The sequence below is a fragment of the Athene cunicularia genome (genome assembly GCF_003259725.1).
Source record: "Athene cunicularia isolate RWA chromosome Z unlocalized genomic scaffold, athCun1 chrZ_part2, whole genome shotgun sequence".
In the NCBI taxonomy this organism is placed as follows: Eukaryota; Metazoa; Chordata; class Aves; order Strigiformes; family Strigidae; genus Athene; species Athene cunicularia.
The window spans coordinates 22,788,980-22,807,011 of record NW_020799143.1 but is presented as its reverse complement, the minus strand read 5'-3'; the positions used below and the strand labels follow the sequence as shown (position 1 = coordinate 22,807,011).

The window sequence follows — 18,032 nt, the reverse complement described above, 5'->3', positions numbered from 1 at the left end:
CCCCCCCCCGAAATTAAATGAGGACCTCTCATGAGCCACTGCGCTCCAGGCATAAGAAATTGTAATGTCTGGCTTCCAGAAACTGTCCCGTCAAAATGTGCTTCTGATTAGGTGGCTTAATTACAGCTGTGAAAACAATGTTGATTTAGGCCTCAAGATTCCAGTGCATGTCAGCCGTTATTAGCTAGCCTTGGACTGAAGCCACCATTTTAAAACTCTGTACCACTAAAGTCACACACTGCCTGACAACTTTTTATTTAGGCAGAAATGTTGCCAGAAGCAACACATTTTATGCAAAATATTTTTCATTGCGCAAATTTCAAATGTGACACTGTTGATGGACATAAAATGGGAAGTTACGGGTGGACTTCACCAAGTCCAAAACATGACTTTTGCAAAAAAAACCCCACCACCCCAACATCCCTCATCCACCATTTCAAATAGTTTTTATAAAGTTTGACTGACATAATGCTTAATTTTAATTCCTTTAATTCAGTTTTATTCCAAATCCAGCATGTTGGTTTAACCACCCAATTTTATTGCATCTAAATTTTCCTGACAGTTTCATTTGCTGTTGGGAAATAAAATTGCCGTTTTTGCAACATGGGAAATAATGGCTAGTTTCAAAACCAATATGTTTGAAACTTCCTTTGCCTGAAGCAGGTTAAGGCACACACTCAATTTACTTTAGGGGAAAAAAGCTCATTAAATAGTTTTTAATATTTTAATATAATTTAAGTAACTGCTTTCACAGTGGGAAGGCTTATTAGGCCCATGTATTTACACCTGCAGAGAGGTAAATGTTTGGGTAATTAGGTGGTTTCCAATACTTCAGCTTCTCAGCGTAGTTACAGAGTTAATGGTGTAAACACGGTAGATGGACACAATGCATTCACTGCATTTAAACGTTACATTTCCACTTGTAGTATTTTGCTTTCAAGTGCTTAAGAAGGAGGTTTAAGTGGGGTTGGGTTTTTGTTTTGTTTTGGGTTTTTTGTTGCTTTGTTTTGTCTGTTCTTAAATTCTCCTTAATGACATGAATAGGCTGAGGAATGTGAGTGAGGTGGTTGTGTGGGTGTTAGCTCTCGGCAAAGGCCCGGTGCTTTGGAAAAAGCAAGATCTACATTCTCACTTCACAGTTGCCATGAAATTCCAAATGTCCATGCTGTGCGGTTTAATGGAAACCATGAAGTTCCTAAATGACCGCAGGTTTGTTCCGATGTTAAGCACAAAACAAATCTTTCAAGTCATTGGCTGAGTTGCAAAAAAGGAGGGTCATGTTTTCAGGAAGCTAATCTTCCCTTTTTTTCCTTCATGGTTTGCATTTCTATAGCATTAGGAATGTGTTTCTAGTGAGGTACTGGAACTACCAGCTCACAAACAAGGGTCCTCAGTTCCCAGGACTGAAAACAAGACACTTGGAACCAGAAGCTGAATTAATCTCTTATCCTAAATGCGCAGGCCAGTGCAACAGTTGTACCTCCCGGAGAAACTAATTGGAAGTTGATTTAAAGAAACTAATGAGTTGGATAAGGAAATTAGTCTAAAGTATAGGTTCAATTCTGTTCTGTAAAAAATCATCGTGCATTCATTCTGTGCCTGCAGCAGATTAACAGAGTAAAAGGAAGTGAATGCCTACACTTCATTTTGCTCAGTTTTTGGAGAAATACTGGAACGAGCTAGTCTTTTGTTTTCTTTGCAAAACGGTACCTGGGTTTTCCTGAAACTGAATATTTCAGAAAGGCCCCAGTTGCTGCGGAGGGCAACTATGAGCTGGGAGACAGCCATGCGATGACATTTTCCTTATTAGATGTCTTTGCAGTCGTCTTTCAAAATGTGTTTCATTGCTAATATACAGTGTGTTTTATTTACCAACCACATAAGTTTGCTACTTGTTTTCTACACACCTCTGTTTCTTTCGCCTTCTCCCTGCACCACTCAAAGCAACATTTTCAGCAGATCAAGTTAAAGGAAACTTTTGTATATTGTTACATACACCTCTAGTGCTGCAGTAGAAATAAAAGTGTTGGGAGTACTAGACAGGCTGTTATTTTGAGAACTGAATATTATAGAACAGGACATTTAACCCTGGGAAAAAGTTTTTACAAAAGAACAGAGCTGCGGACACAATTTTACTCGCTTTATAGAAGAAAAGGAACATTCTCTACAAAGGCAGACAAATTCACTTCTTTCCAGACTCAAGGACGTTTACTCAGGCCAGAGGGTGCTTCCTCCTCCCTTTTGAAGAAGTTATTTCAAGAAAGAGAGCTGGGAAGCTTCTATTATTCCCTTCTAAACTGAGGGTTAAACATAAAGGGAACGTCTGTTTGTTCTGAGACTGTGAATTCACTGAGAAATTTTTGGAGGGGATTAAAGCATAGCTGTGCCTGAATGAGTCTAGTTCAGATAGTTAAATGACGAGTGAATCCATGCAATCTAGATTGTCATCTTCCTGATATTTTCTTGACATTTTAAATTTAGATGCTATAAGGTGTACTGTCCTAATTATTTTCATGTTCTGACACCTCTTTGGTTTTGTGTTTTAAGCTAAGTATGTAAAGCACTTGTTTATAAGGAGAAAATTCAGTGCTGATCTTCAGGCATTAGCTTTGATAAACGATGCAAAATCTGTAGATATTACCTGTGAGTAGCAATTCAATTGATCATGATGATAGGTGGAAGGATTTTTGTTGTCTTTTGTGGAGCTTCTTGTTTACTTTACCATTAGCTCACTGCCCAGTATGCAGGGAAATAAAAGAGAGTAAGACCTATGGCTCTGTTTCTGGGAGTCTACCTCTTTGTCAGCCAGCCTTAGAAATACAGATATGTGCAGCATGCCCCCACTTACAATGTAGTATGAATAATGCTACATGCATCCATTAGAAAAGAAAAAGGAAAAATAAATTTGTGCTGACATTTAACTGGATTTGGCCTGGAGAACTATGTTTAAACTATGTTTAAAATTGCAGGGAAGTAAATATTCCCCTCAAAAGATGTACATTAAATATTTTTAAAACAAAATCTCATGTCTAGAGGTATGTGTTTCCCTGTGGATGGCAGAGAGACGGCCTTCATCCCATCATCGGAGGATTAAGTGCAAGCTAGTGGGCATACACTCCCTCTACAGGAGACGACTGTCTGTGATGTGGTATCTCATCTTAGTTCTACTTTTGGTGCACTGACTGGAAGGAAGGTCATGGGAGCACAAGGCTGGTTATCATCTTCACCCTTGGTCCCACTGCAGATTTCTCAGCCCTCACTTGTCCAGGTGCAGGAGTGGATCATCCACAGACCAAAGGGAGATAATGAGAGCAATAAAGAAGGGTAGCTGTAAACCAGAGCAGTCTCATTTACTTTATGCCTTTCTGGAATTTATAAAATCAGATTGGTTTTCTGTTGGTTTGTCCGTGCTCTTTTTCCTTGTCTTCTCCTATAATTGTGAATGTCTGAATCCTTTTCAACTGGGAAAAAAAGAACAGCTTTTTCTTTCCTTTCTGTGACATTTTTGCAGTAGTGTGTTTTTGCATGTGTTTACTGAATTCCATTGCCTGATTATTTGCATTTTGTACTTTAAGTATAAAAGTTAATGCAAGAAGTGAGAAAAAAGACCCTTTAAAATATATTAGAGAGTATAACTTGAGATAAAAAGATAGGAAATTCAAAGTACGGACATGAAGCATAATGCTGTTCTTAAATCATATTTTTATTCCTGTACTGTTGACATGAATTAAGGGCATACAGTTAGCAAGTCACATCTTTAATGTTTATTTTTATTGGGGTTTACATATTTAAGTCACGCTGCTTAATATTTACCCAACATTTATTTATTTATTTATTTATTTATTTATTGTTTTAAAATTATGTGTAAAAACTTTTTGTGGAAGTCTGTGAAACTCACATTATGTAGCAAAGGCACAGTTTTTCTGGTTGATCATGGTAAGGACCTATTTTCTCCAAAGACTAGGCTCCCAGAAGCAGTTTGGCCTGTTGAATAAACTAGTATTTGAAAAAATTTTGGAAATATGAAATGAGTACACCATAGGGTAAAGGGCTTCATTGTCAGGTAGAAATGATGTTATCATGATAATAGCCTTGATTTTTCAAATAACTTCTGCTTTCTTCAGTTTGTGTAATAGTTCAATTAAAGAGATTTAGAAACATATTTGCTTCCTGAACTGTTACCTTTCCCATTTTACAAGAACTTGTTTCAGAAATGCTACCTTTTGTAAAGAAAGAACCTTTTTTTGTTAAGCATCAATTGCCTTTTTTTTTTTTAATGGAAGGTGAAGTACCTTTAAAATGCACAGTAAATAATAAAATTTACTAAAAGAGTAGGCAAGAATAGTATGGTTAATCACCAGCAGAGTTTCCATGCTGCATGTTGTGATATTCGGAAAGCAAAGTGACATTATCGTGATGCAGTGATTTCATTTCATTTCATTCTGTTCAGATGGTGTAACTGCTTCAATTCCAACAGCTTTTTAGAGAGGACCCATGGAACCTTTAGAGCCACATTACTTTAAGACACCACACTTCTGGACCTGGCTCTCAACTGAAATTAGCCCATAACCCCATAATTCACTCAGTAAATGTCACCATAATGCTGACATTGCAGTACTTGCCTTTGTTAAATTTGTATGTTCACCAACATTTTGAAAGCCTTTTGTCCTATCTAGATGTTGCAGGTAATTTGACAAAGAAAAGCCTCTGAGTCCAGAGCCACAATAATGAATTAATTAAATGTGTTGCATGTATGCATTTATGTATTGTCTGTATTGTAACTTAACCAGGACTTTGCAAAGCTTCCTGACACTTAGTCATCCAGTTTCATTTTAATTCATGCATGTCAAAACATCCTATTGCTTTAGGAATTTCTAGTTTAATAATTTACCAAAGTTTACTACACTTTAAATAAGAGAATTTTTTTTAGAAGAGCATAATCTAATTGGGAGCTCTGAATAAAGGAGTTTAAGGTCTTATTCTGGAATGCACAAGGCACATCAAATTGCTGAAACATCCCTGTGTAAAAAGGTTTTTTAAAGTTGTGTCATAACTTTGTTGTTTTACAAACCAAAAAGATGAGGATACCTCTCTCCAAGTCTCCTTCTATGTTCTTCATGACCCTTCTGATAAAAATTGTACATGCCCGATTAAAGTTTGTGTGTTGTATGAGGTGGTGGTGGTGGGTTATGATTTTTTGTTGTTTTGGTTTTTGGGTTTCTGTGCTTTCAGAACGCACATTTGGCATATATACATATGAAAGGATGAAATTCCATTAGCATTTTTTAAATGTTGTTTCACATAAAATACGATTGGTATGCAGAAAGTATTAGTTTGATTTGCATAGTGGACTCAAACTGCATGTTCAGCCTCACAGAAAGTGATGATCTAGTAGTACCTGAGCTAAGAGCAGTTCTTAGCAGCTGATTGTGCTCAGGAATCTAGTAAGTATAGAAATTTCTCTTGAAGTAATTATCAGATTCTTTTTTTATTTAATTTCAGTCTGAAGTATAACTGTATATATAAATTTGGCCAAAACCAATAGAGACAGTAAACCTAGCTCACCCACACTCAAGTTGTTTATAACTGGTAAGCTTGATTCCTTGCCCAGTTAGTGTAATTTGGATCTTGCATTTACAAAAGACCTACATGTTAGCCATCAACTGAAATTGAGCCTAAAATATTTTTTTAGGCTATTCAGATATCAACTGATATTCTATAAGCAATACTGCCAGAAGGCCAACTGTTTTCCCTGACCATTAGTGTTATAAAACTACCCTTTAGAACTCTATTTAATACATACTGCTTCAGATTTGCATGCAGTTTGGAGGAGGAGTAGTAATTAATTCCCCTCTGAAGTTACTTCAACTTAAGTTTTGCTGGGGATGAATGAACATTAAAGTGTTTTGTTTGGATAAGCAAACAAAAGTTTGAAAACTCCCAGACCTAGAAGGAGCCAAATGCACTTCTTCCCAGTGAATCTTTCTCTGAGCTAGTTTATGGGGGAGGGTATTGGAGCCCTTACCAGGATTTTGGCTGGGAGGTGTCAGGCTACACGTCTGCAGTGGACAATCCAGAAAATGTACACTGGATTGTCCAGTACTTAAAAGGGTGGGACCCTTTGTCCTTCTAATAAATTGATGATTTTAATAATAAACATTCATTTTGAGCAAATGAAGTTGGCAGTAGTAATAGTTCACTTCTAAGCATGTGCTATAAGTCAGTCATTTTTTTGCTCTATTATTAGAGGATCTGTTTAAGAGGCTGCTCAGTTTAGTACAGTTACACAGATGAACTGTGGTTTAGATTAGCCTGTAGCTTAATGCAAATGCAGATGTTCTTACTCAGCTTGCAAGTGTTTCTCTGTATTTTGGATAATAAATTACAGTCTGTGTTTTTCAGATAGGTGCAGATAGGTTGCATAAACTGTATCAGTTTATGATCCTGTTTTCTCCTAAGAGCTAACATAAGTCTGATTTGTTGGGGGATGCTAAAGGCTGTCAGTTCATGAGATCAGTATTTCCCTTCTCACTTCAGGATTATGGACCGATAATATTTTCACAACCAAGTGGACCAAAATCACTTTTTGCTCACCTGAAGGTTTTTGGGGAGATCTGCAATAATAATCTCCACTGGAGGAGGAAGAAGAGGCCTTGTGTGTCCCTGGTATTTCATTTTAATTCTGAGTAATACCATTTTCCTACTTGAAACCCAAGTGAAATATTTGCTACATTTTTTTTCATTGCTGCAAAACTACTCATTTTTGCATCAGTATTCTCTGCCAGAGGTGTGCAAGTTCCAAGTCCTTATAACTTGCTTCTTTTCACCACTTTTCATAAAGATAAGTTAGTTCTATGTCCTTGCTATAAATTCCTGTTGAGAGGTGTCTGCTTTACACCTCAATCAATATATTGTTTTAGTTTTCCTTCCTTCATGCTCATGGTTTCTCTTGAGCTTCCACTTTCTACAAACTGGATGTCTGAAATCAGATTTCTTGTGTGAAAAAATGCCCTTTCAGTGGTTTTTAGAGAGAACTTCAAAGAGATTTGTCCCTGTAGATATGCTGGGAAAACAAATAGGTTACATAACCTATCTGAACTTGCTGTAGTTTAGCAAACACCAGAATCTGAAAGGGCTTCATGGATAATCTTTTGAGTCTTGCCTTGCTGGAGTTCTGGTAGTTGAAACCCGTAAGGCCACCAGAATGTGTTCACTACAGTGACTGTCCTAATTCTGCTGTCAGACACCAGTGATCATCCAGACTGTGCTGCCCTGGTTAACAGCGTGCCTCTTCAGCAAAGAGCACTTGAATATCATCAGTACTTACTGTGTATTGGATTTTTAAGGGCCTTTTGTGACCTACTCCACATACTAAATACAAATGTACTTGAGAGAAGTAGTGAGCAAACTGGAGTATTCTCAAGGCATCTATCTGTGCAAAGTAACAGTGAGTTCCATGTTTGTTCTTGTTTTTATATAAACTAACAGGAGAATCCTTAAAATGTTGATTTCCATTTTTTAATAGTTCATTTGTTTTGTTAGCTACATAGATTTATATTTCTGAATATTATTCCTCAAAAATATTGCATATTTGGCAGAAATGCACAGCAAAAATTAATCTTCTGAATGCCTAAAGATTTTTTTAATGCAAGAAAGCTGAATCATAAAGACACTTTCATTGTTCCTAGATCTTTCTCCTTTATGTTGTGAAATGTTACTATTAGAAATAATTACTTTTTCCCTCTTTCACCCTTGTATCCATATTGCTGATACAGTATATCTTTATTAATTATTAAGTGATTGAAGTATTTTAGTGAATCAGTGTAATTTCTTTTTGGCCAAAATGTTTATGATGATTAGCTCTAGGGTTCTGCATTAAAATTAGTCTTTGGTAAAAGATAGATTAATGCACTGCTGGCAAAGGTCTGCTGTCCTTGTCCTGTTTAGTAGCAGAATGCCTAAATTCTGGTTGCACCACTTAGGAGCAAACAGACAAAAAGGAAGATAGCTAAGCGTTTTGTCATGCATGAGCAGTTAGAGGGCAAGCAGACACCATGCACCTTGACCACCTATTATGAAGCTTTTTGCTGCAATGTCAAGTGAAAGCGAGTTAATTGGGTGAAGCTGTAGAGCATGTTAGGGGCATGGTAAAGGGTTGCTGTCTGACAGCTGAATGTCAGCAGAAGCTAGTGAAGTGTGGCTGAGAGACAGAGACCTGTCACAAAGTTCATGTGGACTATAGCACAGTTAGGGAGCTGAAATGTGGTTCTGTCTCACTTTCTCCCTCATTGCATTCAAGCACCTTAAGATTTCACACTGTATGTGTCAAACCTTGTTCTCTAAGCTGTTTTCTCCTAACACTTCTGCATTCAAATGATTGGACAGAAGATGCTAATGTTTGGCAAAATGAATGTAAATACACTTCTTTCCTTTTTCTGCTAGAGCGGCAGAATACATGGAACTCTGACAAAACTTTGAAGGCTTACGTCAGACAGTCACACTGTCTAGGAATTCTGCTGATGATTGAATACATTTCTCAAGAGAATATCAAGTTTGACACTTCAACTAGTTGGATAGGGACTGTTTTTCCCACTACCCAGGCAGAAGAAAAGTCTTAAGTGGGGGAGCACTACTTCATGAGCCACTTGTACCTCAACATGGTGGCGTGAGCGTTTTAGTCTCTGGTTGTAGTCACCTTCTCCTCTTCTTGCTAGAAAGAAGCAAAGAGCTAAGAGGGAACCATGAGAGAGAAATACTGATCTGAGCAGCTGTGGGGAAACTCCCATGGCAGGAAAGGCTTTCTTGGCCTGTCAGTTAAAGATAGCAGCAATCTTATACACTGATGCAAAACATGGAGAGATGTCACAGCAGTTTTAGAAGAGTACCGTGTACCTTTCAGTATAGTTTACAACATGCAACACAAAAGAAACCAATAGCCATTTGGGTTAGCTGCTTAGATTAAAAACATTAAAATAAAGTTGCTTCCATTCTTGAGAAAGTGGAAGGGTGCTGGTAGGCAGTATGGACAGAAAGTACTAAAGAATTTGGAAACTTGGATTGAAATCAGTACACACTGAGCATTTCACAATGAAACTAGTGAACTACATAGTTTGGCTAATGTTTTGGTATTACTGATGCAGTGCAGAGAATTTGACCTGAAAACGGGAGACTTCCGTGTGTATTCCAGTGAAGCATCTGAAAGAGAAACTTACTTTATAGGCTGTATGGTGGATTTTGGCCAAAATATTCAGTAATCATCAAAATTAGAAATGCAAAACCAAATTATTTGTCTATTAAGCCAACAAAACTTTGAAGATAAGGTGTTAATCTCATGTGATAATTCATCCAATCCTGTGTGTTCTTCAAACGTTCCAGGTTTAAGTATGTTTTAATAAAACAGGATTTTCTTTTAGAAAAACAAATACAATATTATTAAATCTTTCTCTTAATTGGTTTTAATTGGGCCTCTAGAGTGTTATTTCACTGAGTGCATTCAATACTAAAGCATTAGAAAAGTAGAAAAAAAAATATTTCCAGGTATTTCAGACTCATACGTTTGTTTAAAAAATCCTGTAAGTGGAAGAGGGAGTTCTTTCATAATGAAAAAAAACATTAATATTATTGGCTAGCAGCACCCAAAGTGTGTTGTGTGTCTACCTTTCTGACTTAATGTGTAATGGGTTGGCAGCCCACTGAATTATTCTCTGATAGCAAATTGTTTGCAGAATTCAGGCAGGAGTGCTGACAATTAAAATTTGTACTGACTGTTACCATTTTTCTACTTTGTGTCAGAGCACCAATTTAGTCCTACTGCCTCAGCATACAGAATTGCAAATTCATTGATGTGGGAAGCAAACTTACCAGTTTGGGCCAGCATACATGCCTGCTTTGTAAAAGTTTGTTGACTAGCACTGTATTGCACTGGCACCCACTAGTAATACTTTCTATTTGAAGCACCAGTTTCTAGGATTTTCATCAGTCTGATGTTTTATTTATTTTACTGAGAGTAAGAAATGGCTCTTGGAGCTACTTTTAACAGCAAAAGAGTGAGCAATACTGGAAGTCAATTATCATTGTCTGGCAAAAGGCAAGTGCATTTTGGAAATAGCAGTCTCAGAAAGGGGTTGCGAATGACCTGAAAACGTGCATCTTTATAGGGAAACAGGTTTTCCAAGTAAGTGCTGCAAATGGTTATTGAAGACAGCGGTTGTTTTTTTAACTCTTACTGGAATTGCTATTGCTACAGTGAAATGATTCAAGCTACAATGATAGCATAGGTGGGAGAAGCTGAAAAGAATATTATTGGCCATTTGATTTCCTTTCTACTGGTATTACTGTGTATATGTATGTTCTAGAGTTGGGGTGAGAGTAATCAGTATCAGAAATCTATTGTGGAGAATTATATTGGCTGTTTTCCACTTTTCTCCCATTCCTTTCTGCATCTGTGAGTACCTTACATTTCTTCCTACTCTTGAGGCACAACCTTTCTAGAGATTTTAGGAGTTGCTAGAATTCAGAAGAATCTACAGCTTGCTTCTCCCTCTGTACTACTGTTTGCTGTCAGGCATTGTCACACACCTAAGTATCCTGTAATCTGGTGATTTCCAGATCTCACTTTGGCCTTGTAATTCAACAATTGACTTTAATTTACCTTGAGATCTAACACTGAACTTATTACTGCATCTGTACCATCACACAGGGAACTCCCATAACTGTGTCTTTGTATTATGTTGTAAATCCAGTATTATTTGTTCTGTTCTTTTATTTTGTCTCTTACATGGTAATTTTCTGTTTAAGCATTTTCTTTACTTTCTTATCTCAGTCAAAGCCAAATACACAAGCTTGATATTCACAACCCAGAAGCCTTAACTCACCAAAACCTTATCACTTTTTATTATTCTGGTTTTTTTAATCATACAGAGTGTTATAAGAAAGTGGAAGGAGAGTTCGGGCTACTGTGTTTTGAAATTGAATATTTGAAAGCAGTTTAAAGTGGCTAAAATTAGTGATGGGAAATCCCAAAATTGGAAGGAGTTATTGTAACATACGAAGAAGTAGAGAGTAATTGAAAAGTTGTAATGTGGTATTATAGTGAAAATTGTGGTCCAGTAAAATTATCCTGTGTAGATTTTGAAGGCTGGAACCATTCTGAGTGATTTGTGGCTTCAGCTCTGGTTATAGATTTTACTCCTACAGATGAAGATAAATAATATACTTCTAACAGTGAATTTATGTAGTTACCTGTTCGCAGCACTGTGATAACATGCATAGTCTTTTAATTCTAAGAGTCTAACTGTGCATGCTATTCCATGAGTATGATATATAAAAGCAAAATGGGGTGTCTCTGATCACAACATGATGCTTTTGAGTAGGCTGACATTGCAATAAAAACATACATAAGTGTATAATGCATGATGGTTTTATAATACTTCTTCACAATATCATACATAATAAAGCAATCCACTATAAATCAGTTTTAACTTTGGTAAGACAGCTCATGTATCATGAGGCAACTGTAAACTGTATCCCAAATGTGACCATAGGTTAGTCACCGAAGAAAAACTGTAGAGTAGAATTTTTTAAAAGTCTTTTATCATGTCTAATACTAAAAATTTGCTTGAGTTAACTATAGTTTAGAAAGCAATTTTTCCATAATATAAACTAACTTTCCATATTGGAAAACATGTTTTATAAAGTTAGGCTATCAAACATTGGCCATAGGACATGACCAATACTGTATTACATAAATATTTTGAAAGCATGTTTTTGCTAGACATACTGTGTCCTAAATATCTATTTACCTGATGAAGTGTAACAGTTTAGATGGAATAATTTACAATTTACCAGGTAAATAAAAGTGCTATGCTAAAGATTTACCTGAACAGACTCCATATTTAAGATATATAATTCCTCTTTCAAAAATTACCTAAATGTATATTTATAAGATGTATTCTCATCACAGCTCTGGCATAGCCATTTGAGTTTGTAATTTAATACATGTTTTAGAAAGGTGTCTAAATACAATAATGTTGAAAGAGGTCTGTTGGGGAAATCATAACTGCCTTTAAAATTCCTGTGTATGTGTATGTGTTCAAACAATGAGTGTTACAACAGTTCTGAGTGTTTTTTCTTCTAACCTATAGAATCTTATTTTCTTATTCATCATAAGTGTATATAATGGTATTGGATCAAAACAGTTCTTATGAGTAACAGCCAAGATTTTTTTTTGACATCAATCACATTGCTATTAGATCTGATTTCCCTTCTATTCAATGACTGGTATTCTGTTCTTTGTAAGAAGTACAGCACAGGATCAGTATAACTAAAAGAGAGCTTTTTTCCCCCAACAGTGAAGCTTTTACTGTAACATAGTCTATTGACTTGCTGCCAATCATTAAGTTTCATACTTTTTTTCTTCGCAACTCTCAAAGGAAATCTGATTTCTTATCTCCTTACTGGGATTTTGATGCCATATTCTTCTAAAAACCCCTCACTACATCTGGAAAAAAAGTAATATGAGAGTGTAATTGTAGCATGTGATTTTTTTTTTTTTTTACTCATTGTGATGTGCTGATTGAGATGTTGAAAGTGGTACAAACTGGTATGTTTGAATTTGTCTTCAATATTTGTTACCCAGAGTGAAACCTGTTTATAGCTTATATCATACTGATTTAAATTTTCACACACCTAAGTGTTTCTAAAACATCACAAGTTATTTGCATATTTCAGTAGTGTCATAATATTTTTTCATGAATGGCTTATTTTAGAGAGAATTTTGGTTATGTGGTCAGCTGATTAAAGTGTACAAATAATGGACTTAAATCTGTGTAATAGGTGGATGCCTTCATTGAGATCTGATTTCAGATGTGGTCATACAAATGCTGTAAATCTGGTTTGTGCTTTGGCTTTTTAGTGGTTCCCATTCTGCATAGTGTTGAGCCCAGAAGGACTGAAAAGCTATAGTGTTACAGATCATACTTGCCAGTTCTGCTGATTATCTCATCGTCATCACCACTATAGTTTAGAAAAACTCAAGGCACTACCTCACTTTAACTATCTACTTGAGTTAGTAATCTAAATTTGCTATGTATGGGTTCTTAATGAAGGTCTAACATAACCTAGCTGTTTACAGTAGCTGCAGTATGGCTTGTGGTAAATCAGGAAATCAAAAGAGTCCATATCAAAGGGAACAGTTGAAGTAGGTGTTAGAGGCAGCCATTGATTTTTTTCTTCATCAATAGTAACAGGAAAGGGGCATCTTTCATGAATGTGTCTTTATACATACGATTGAGTCTGGATTTTTTTGAAATATGAATATACACAAACCCTTCTGCCTCTCTCTGAATATCTATGAGTGTGTATATTGAAATCTGTGCCTCTGTATAGAGGCATTTCTGCCCTTGTGTGTGTGTGTTTATATGTGCATGTATACTCTTCTTGAAGTGTCAAAGTATCTTTCCATATCTTTAACTTCTGTCTTTTCCATAGTTATACTTTGTATGTGGACTTTTCACATATTTTATGACCTGATGAAATAGTTGATTGCTATTTCCACAGCACTGGGTAAAATACCTTGATAAAGGGCAGAAAAGCAGTATGACATTGGGGTTTTTTTAAGTTCATTTATTATTACAGACATTTAAGGGAATGCAGAGTGTTTTTAGTTAGTATCTTAAAAAATATTAATGCTGATATACTGATATCCATAATCTTTCAAAGTAGGATGCACAATGTTTTGGTGCTAGAATTTATTTAATGTTGAATTTTAACTGGTCTAACCTTTATAGCTGTTTGACTGAATGTCGAGACTCAGTGAAATACGAATCATGTTCCCCATCAATGTACATTCAGTGTATGTTCTCTGGCCATCTTCTAACACACTAACATTTGGAGAGTATTAAGTGTTTGATTTCAATTGATGGTAAAATATATTTTAAAATAAATGAATACCTTCCACAGTTAGCATGGCAAATTTTTCCTAATAACAGTGACAGGGAGACTATGAAATAAGTTTGTTTACTTGATTAAAAAAAATGCAACCTAGAAATGATAATGAAGAGAGGTAAAAGTTTTCTGTAAGTATTTGTAGCACTTCAAATTAAGTAGGCATTTTCGTAACACTAGTGCAGACTATTCTAGCTAATGTCCTTTGTTCCTGCTTATTAAAGATTTATATAAAAATATATATATATATATATATATATTCAGGTACCATGTATTTTAAATAAGTGTTTGAAACAAGAAGCAAACACTTGCAAATACGTCACATGCATACCTTTGTGAAAGGCATAATGAAACTCTTTTTCTTGCTTGTTTAACAGTAAATGTAGATTCTTTTTTGTTTTGTTTTTTCTTATTACTTTATTTTACTCCAGGAATCAAGAGGGAATTCAAACATCACCATGGCTTCAAGCTAGGAATTGAGCCTGACCAGAGTTGTATCCCAGATTTTTTGGCATTGCAAGCTGAACCTGACACATCCTACAGTTTTATGCACAATAGAGCCAGTTCTCAGTCTTCAGTCTATTTCTTCAGCCTGAATGTCACATCCAGTCCCAAAAGAACAATGGAAAATGGATTTTCAGATTCTTTGTATCAATAATCTTTCTAGAAGGAAAAAATTGCATTAATGTAAAATGATGCAATTAAAGTGCAATTTTGTTGCTACCTTTGTAGTTCAGCGTTTGTATTTTTTGACATTAATTTTACGTTTTTATGAAAATGTGCATTCATATGTTCACATTTCTGTGCTTTTCATTCTTTGCATACCGAAATAGTTATTTTTTTTTAACTTTTATTTATTTCAGTTGCTCATTTTTTATGTAGTATATTTTTAAATGTTAAAGAATGACACATTTTGGGTAATTTTCCTCAGTCTTAAAAAAAAAATCAATAAGCCATTTTAGTCTCTATCTATCAAAGTTGTTTCATACTTGTCTATTTTAAAGCAGGACTGCAATACTTTAATAGGATTGAGAGAGCTATTTGAAATGTATGCCAATGATTCCTGTCATTTCATGGCAGCCCTGCCATGGTTCACTGAGCCCCCTCTTTTCTCTTGTCAGCTCAACTGAAGACAAGCATTTAGTTGCAAACTTTAAGCAGGTTGTGCAAAACAGAAATGATGTGACTGCTTCTCTTCCTGCACAATAATGTCACTGCTGGTCAATGTGAGAAGGTCAGGTTGCTCCTTGTAAAGCTACATGATACCACTTGCCTATTCGAACAAGTTAAGTTAACTGCTGAATCTGGTCCCTGCAGGCGCTGAAAACTCACCCTTTTATCAAGTCTGCATTTCATGAGAAAGAAGAACAATTGTGCAGGGAAGATTTCTGATGATATGTTTATGTACCTTATAAGGACAGTTCCCAAACCAGTGTTGCAGGTAATACATTTAGTTTAAGCAGAAAGACTTTAAAGTAATGGCTGTTCTGACCTTCAAATAGATTCCTTTTTTTTGTTGTTGTTGGTAGGACCCAAGAGTGACGCCCATCTTTGATGCTGACAGAATTTAAAGCAAGGCCATTGCCCTGCATTTTCTGCCTTGTAGCACACAAAAGTAAAATTGTATGTCAGGCCGAGATGTCGGGGAGCTGACAAGATGCCCCAGTGACATTTCAGCTGGAAAGAGCAAGTGTCTTGCAACCAAGTGGTCAAATATCAAATAATAGGTCAAGCAGGAAGGAGCTGAGTTCTAACCACAAAGAGGTTTCTGGTAACTTACTTGACAAGCTTTTGGGCGCTTTGTGGCTTGACAAAGTGATGTTCTGTTGGGTATCGCTAGACAGACTGTTCTTTATCGCCTTCAGAAGATCAGACATTGACATTGATTAAACTCTTTAACCCTTAAAGGTTAAATCCTAGCAGTTTCATTGTTGTGGATGAAGAACAAAAGAAAATTTGTAATATACCATTTGTTTTCATATTAATCACTGAACTCCCTAGTGATACTAACTTTTGATGTGCTATGTAGTTTTTGACAAAAAGATGGAATGCAAAATCTATATAATAGATTGTTTCTCATTATGGGCCAGTGATACATTAGAAAAATAATATTATGCATTATGGAATTTTTAATTTCTTCTATTATGTCAAATGTATTTTCTTTTAAAGCCTCCCGATTTCTACTGAAATTCTATTTTGAATGGAAAACAATATTTGCATAGGTAATGCACCACTTACGGTGACCAAAGTCTTAAAAATACTGTTGTTTTCTGGTACGAGAAAAGTTAAAATAAATCTCAGATTTACCACAGAAGAACTCTAATCAAAGATAGCTTCAAGTTTTCAGGTATTCTCTTATTGTGCAAGTCTATTGCTCACAGCCATGATATGTGCATGTGTGTATGTATACTAATGCAAAACCAAATAATAAATCCTGCAGAACTCTCACAGGTAAGAGTTGGTTGACAGAGGAAGAACACTCCTCTTCTTTATGATGATATATTTAGTCTTGAATACTGAACAAAGAAGTTTCATTTTCCTCCAGAAGTCTTGGCTCTCCTCTTCCCTGACAGTAATTGTTCCTGGTAAAGAAATCTGTTCTCAGATATAAAGTCATATTTGTATGAAGAATGAAAGAATGTATTTTACTGAGCATTTTTCTTCTCTCCTATGTATAGAAGCATATATGTGCTTTACTTTTAAAAATATATTCTCATGGTACTCTATAGTTTGAGAAAGAAAGTGCCTGTTCTTTGCTATATGACCCCAAACTACTGAAGAAAATTTGCACCATATTTGTCCCTTTCTCATCACTGCAAGTACATGAGGTATTGTGCATGTAGAGATGGAACTTCTTTCTGAAATCCATGTCTTATCGAGACTAGGACTGATCTCCACCAGTTACTGCTCCAAGCATAGGTTAATGTGATTTCACAGGGACCATAGCATTGTCAAACTGAGTATAGTTAATAGGAATAATCTAGTGAACTGTTATTTCTTGCAAGAACTAGCTTGTATATTTTCATTGGAAGGAGAACATCTGCCTCATTTACTCTCTTTAAATACTGACCAACTGTGTGTTGCACACTATTTTTTTTTAAACCCATCCACTTTGAGGAGACTTTGAAATATCTTTTGTTTGGATGTCAGATGTCTCATTTGTAAATGAAAGTTCCTCTTTTTCATACTGTGAAGAAGTTGTTGAGTAGTAGACTGGATCATTATTAGTCAAATACTCCTGTATTGCTTTTCCAGGCATCTGATAAAATGAAGTTTGTGATAAATTTGATCCCACCAAAGCATTTCTTTCCCTTTTTGGGGACATGTAAAAGTCATGCTTGTGGAGAATGTGCATCACAGTTCAGTAACAGTAACTGCCAAAAGAGCATCCTGTTTTATACCATTTGATCTCTCTGACTTCCTTTGAAAATTGCAGAGCTTGAGACCTTGGACTTCACTTGCAGAGCTTTTCATGGTTTGAGCCTGGGATTTCAGGAGGACTGCTTCCACTTGGTTAATCTCAGTTCCACCATCAGCACCACTCCTTGAGAACAACCAAACAATTTCCCTAAGAGGAAAGCCCATTTTTGGTGGGGGTAGAATATTCTCCACATTTTTAGAATGTGGCAACACAAATAATTGGTCACAGATCTACCTTCTGATGAGGTTCAAAATGAATAATAATTTATTTTCCCACCAAGCAACACATATCTGAAAATAGACTGTGAAATATATCCCTGCAGTAGGGAAGGTGTTAATACAAGTTGTATATGTGCCTGTGTGCACCCATGTGTGTATATTTCTCAACAAAGAATTTGATTATTGAGCTGACTTTATTATCACTCAACATAATGTAAACAATTCCTACTACACCAGTAGTAGAGAATTTTTTTTGGCTCCTCCTGTCTCCCACACATACTTGCAAGTTCAGCACAAGCTTTACTGCTAGTGAAGTTTGATATGCAAATATGGGAGTCTCCTCCATTGCTGGAAAAGACCTTGGATGCCTTTACCAAGTTAATCCAGGGCAGCTGAGTTTGGAAGATACCTCTGGATATCATGTAGTCCAGTATCCATGCTCAGAACAC

The 18,032-nt window shown here is 36.0% G+C and overlaps 1 protein-coding gene across 8 annotated transcripts in view; it reads left to right on the top strand.

Annotated features, from left to right (window-relative positions):
• Positions 1-14,682, top strand: part of CCDC171 (coiled-coil domain containing 171) — a 147,977-nt gene extending 133,295 nt beyond the window's left edge. For all 8 annotated transcript variants that reach the window (XM_026866311.1, XM_026866313.1, XM_026866312.1 and 5 more), the window contains one exon: positions 14,376-14,682. In XM_026866311.1, the coding sequence (XP_026722112.1) occupies positions 14,376-14,417 (42 nt within the window). In that variant the 3' untranslated portion in view covers positions 14,418-14,682. The remainder of the gene's footprint in view (positions 1-14,375) is intronic.
• The last annotated feature ends 3,350 nt before the right edge of the window (positions 14,683-18,032 follow it).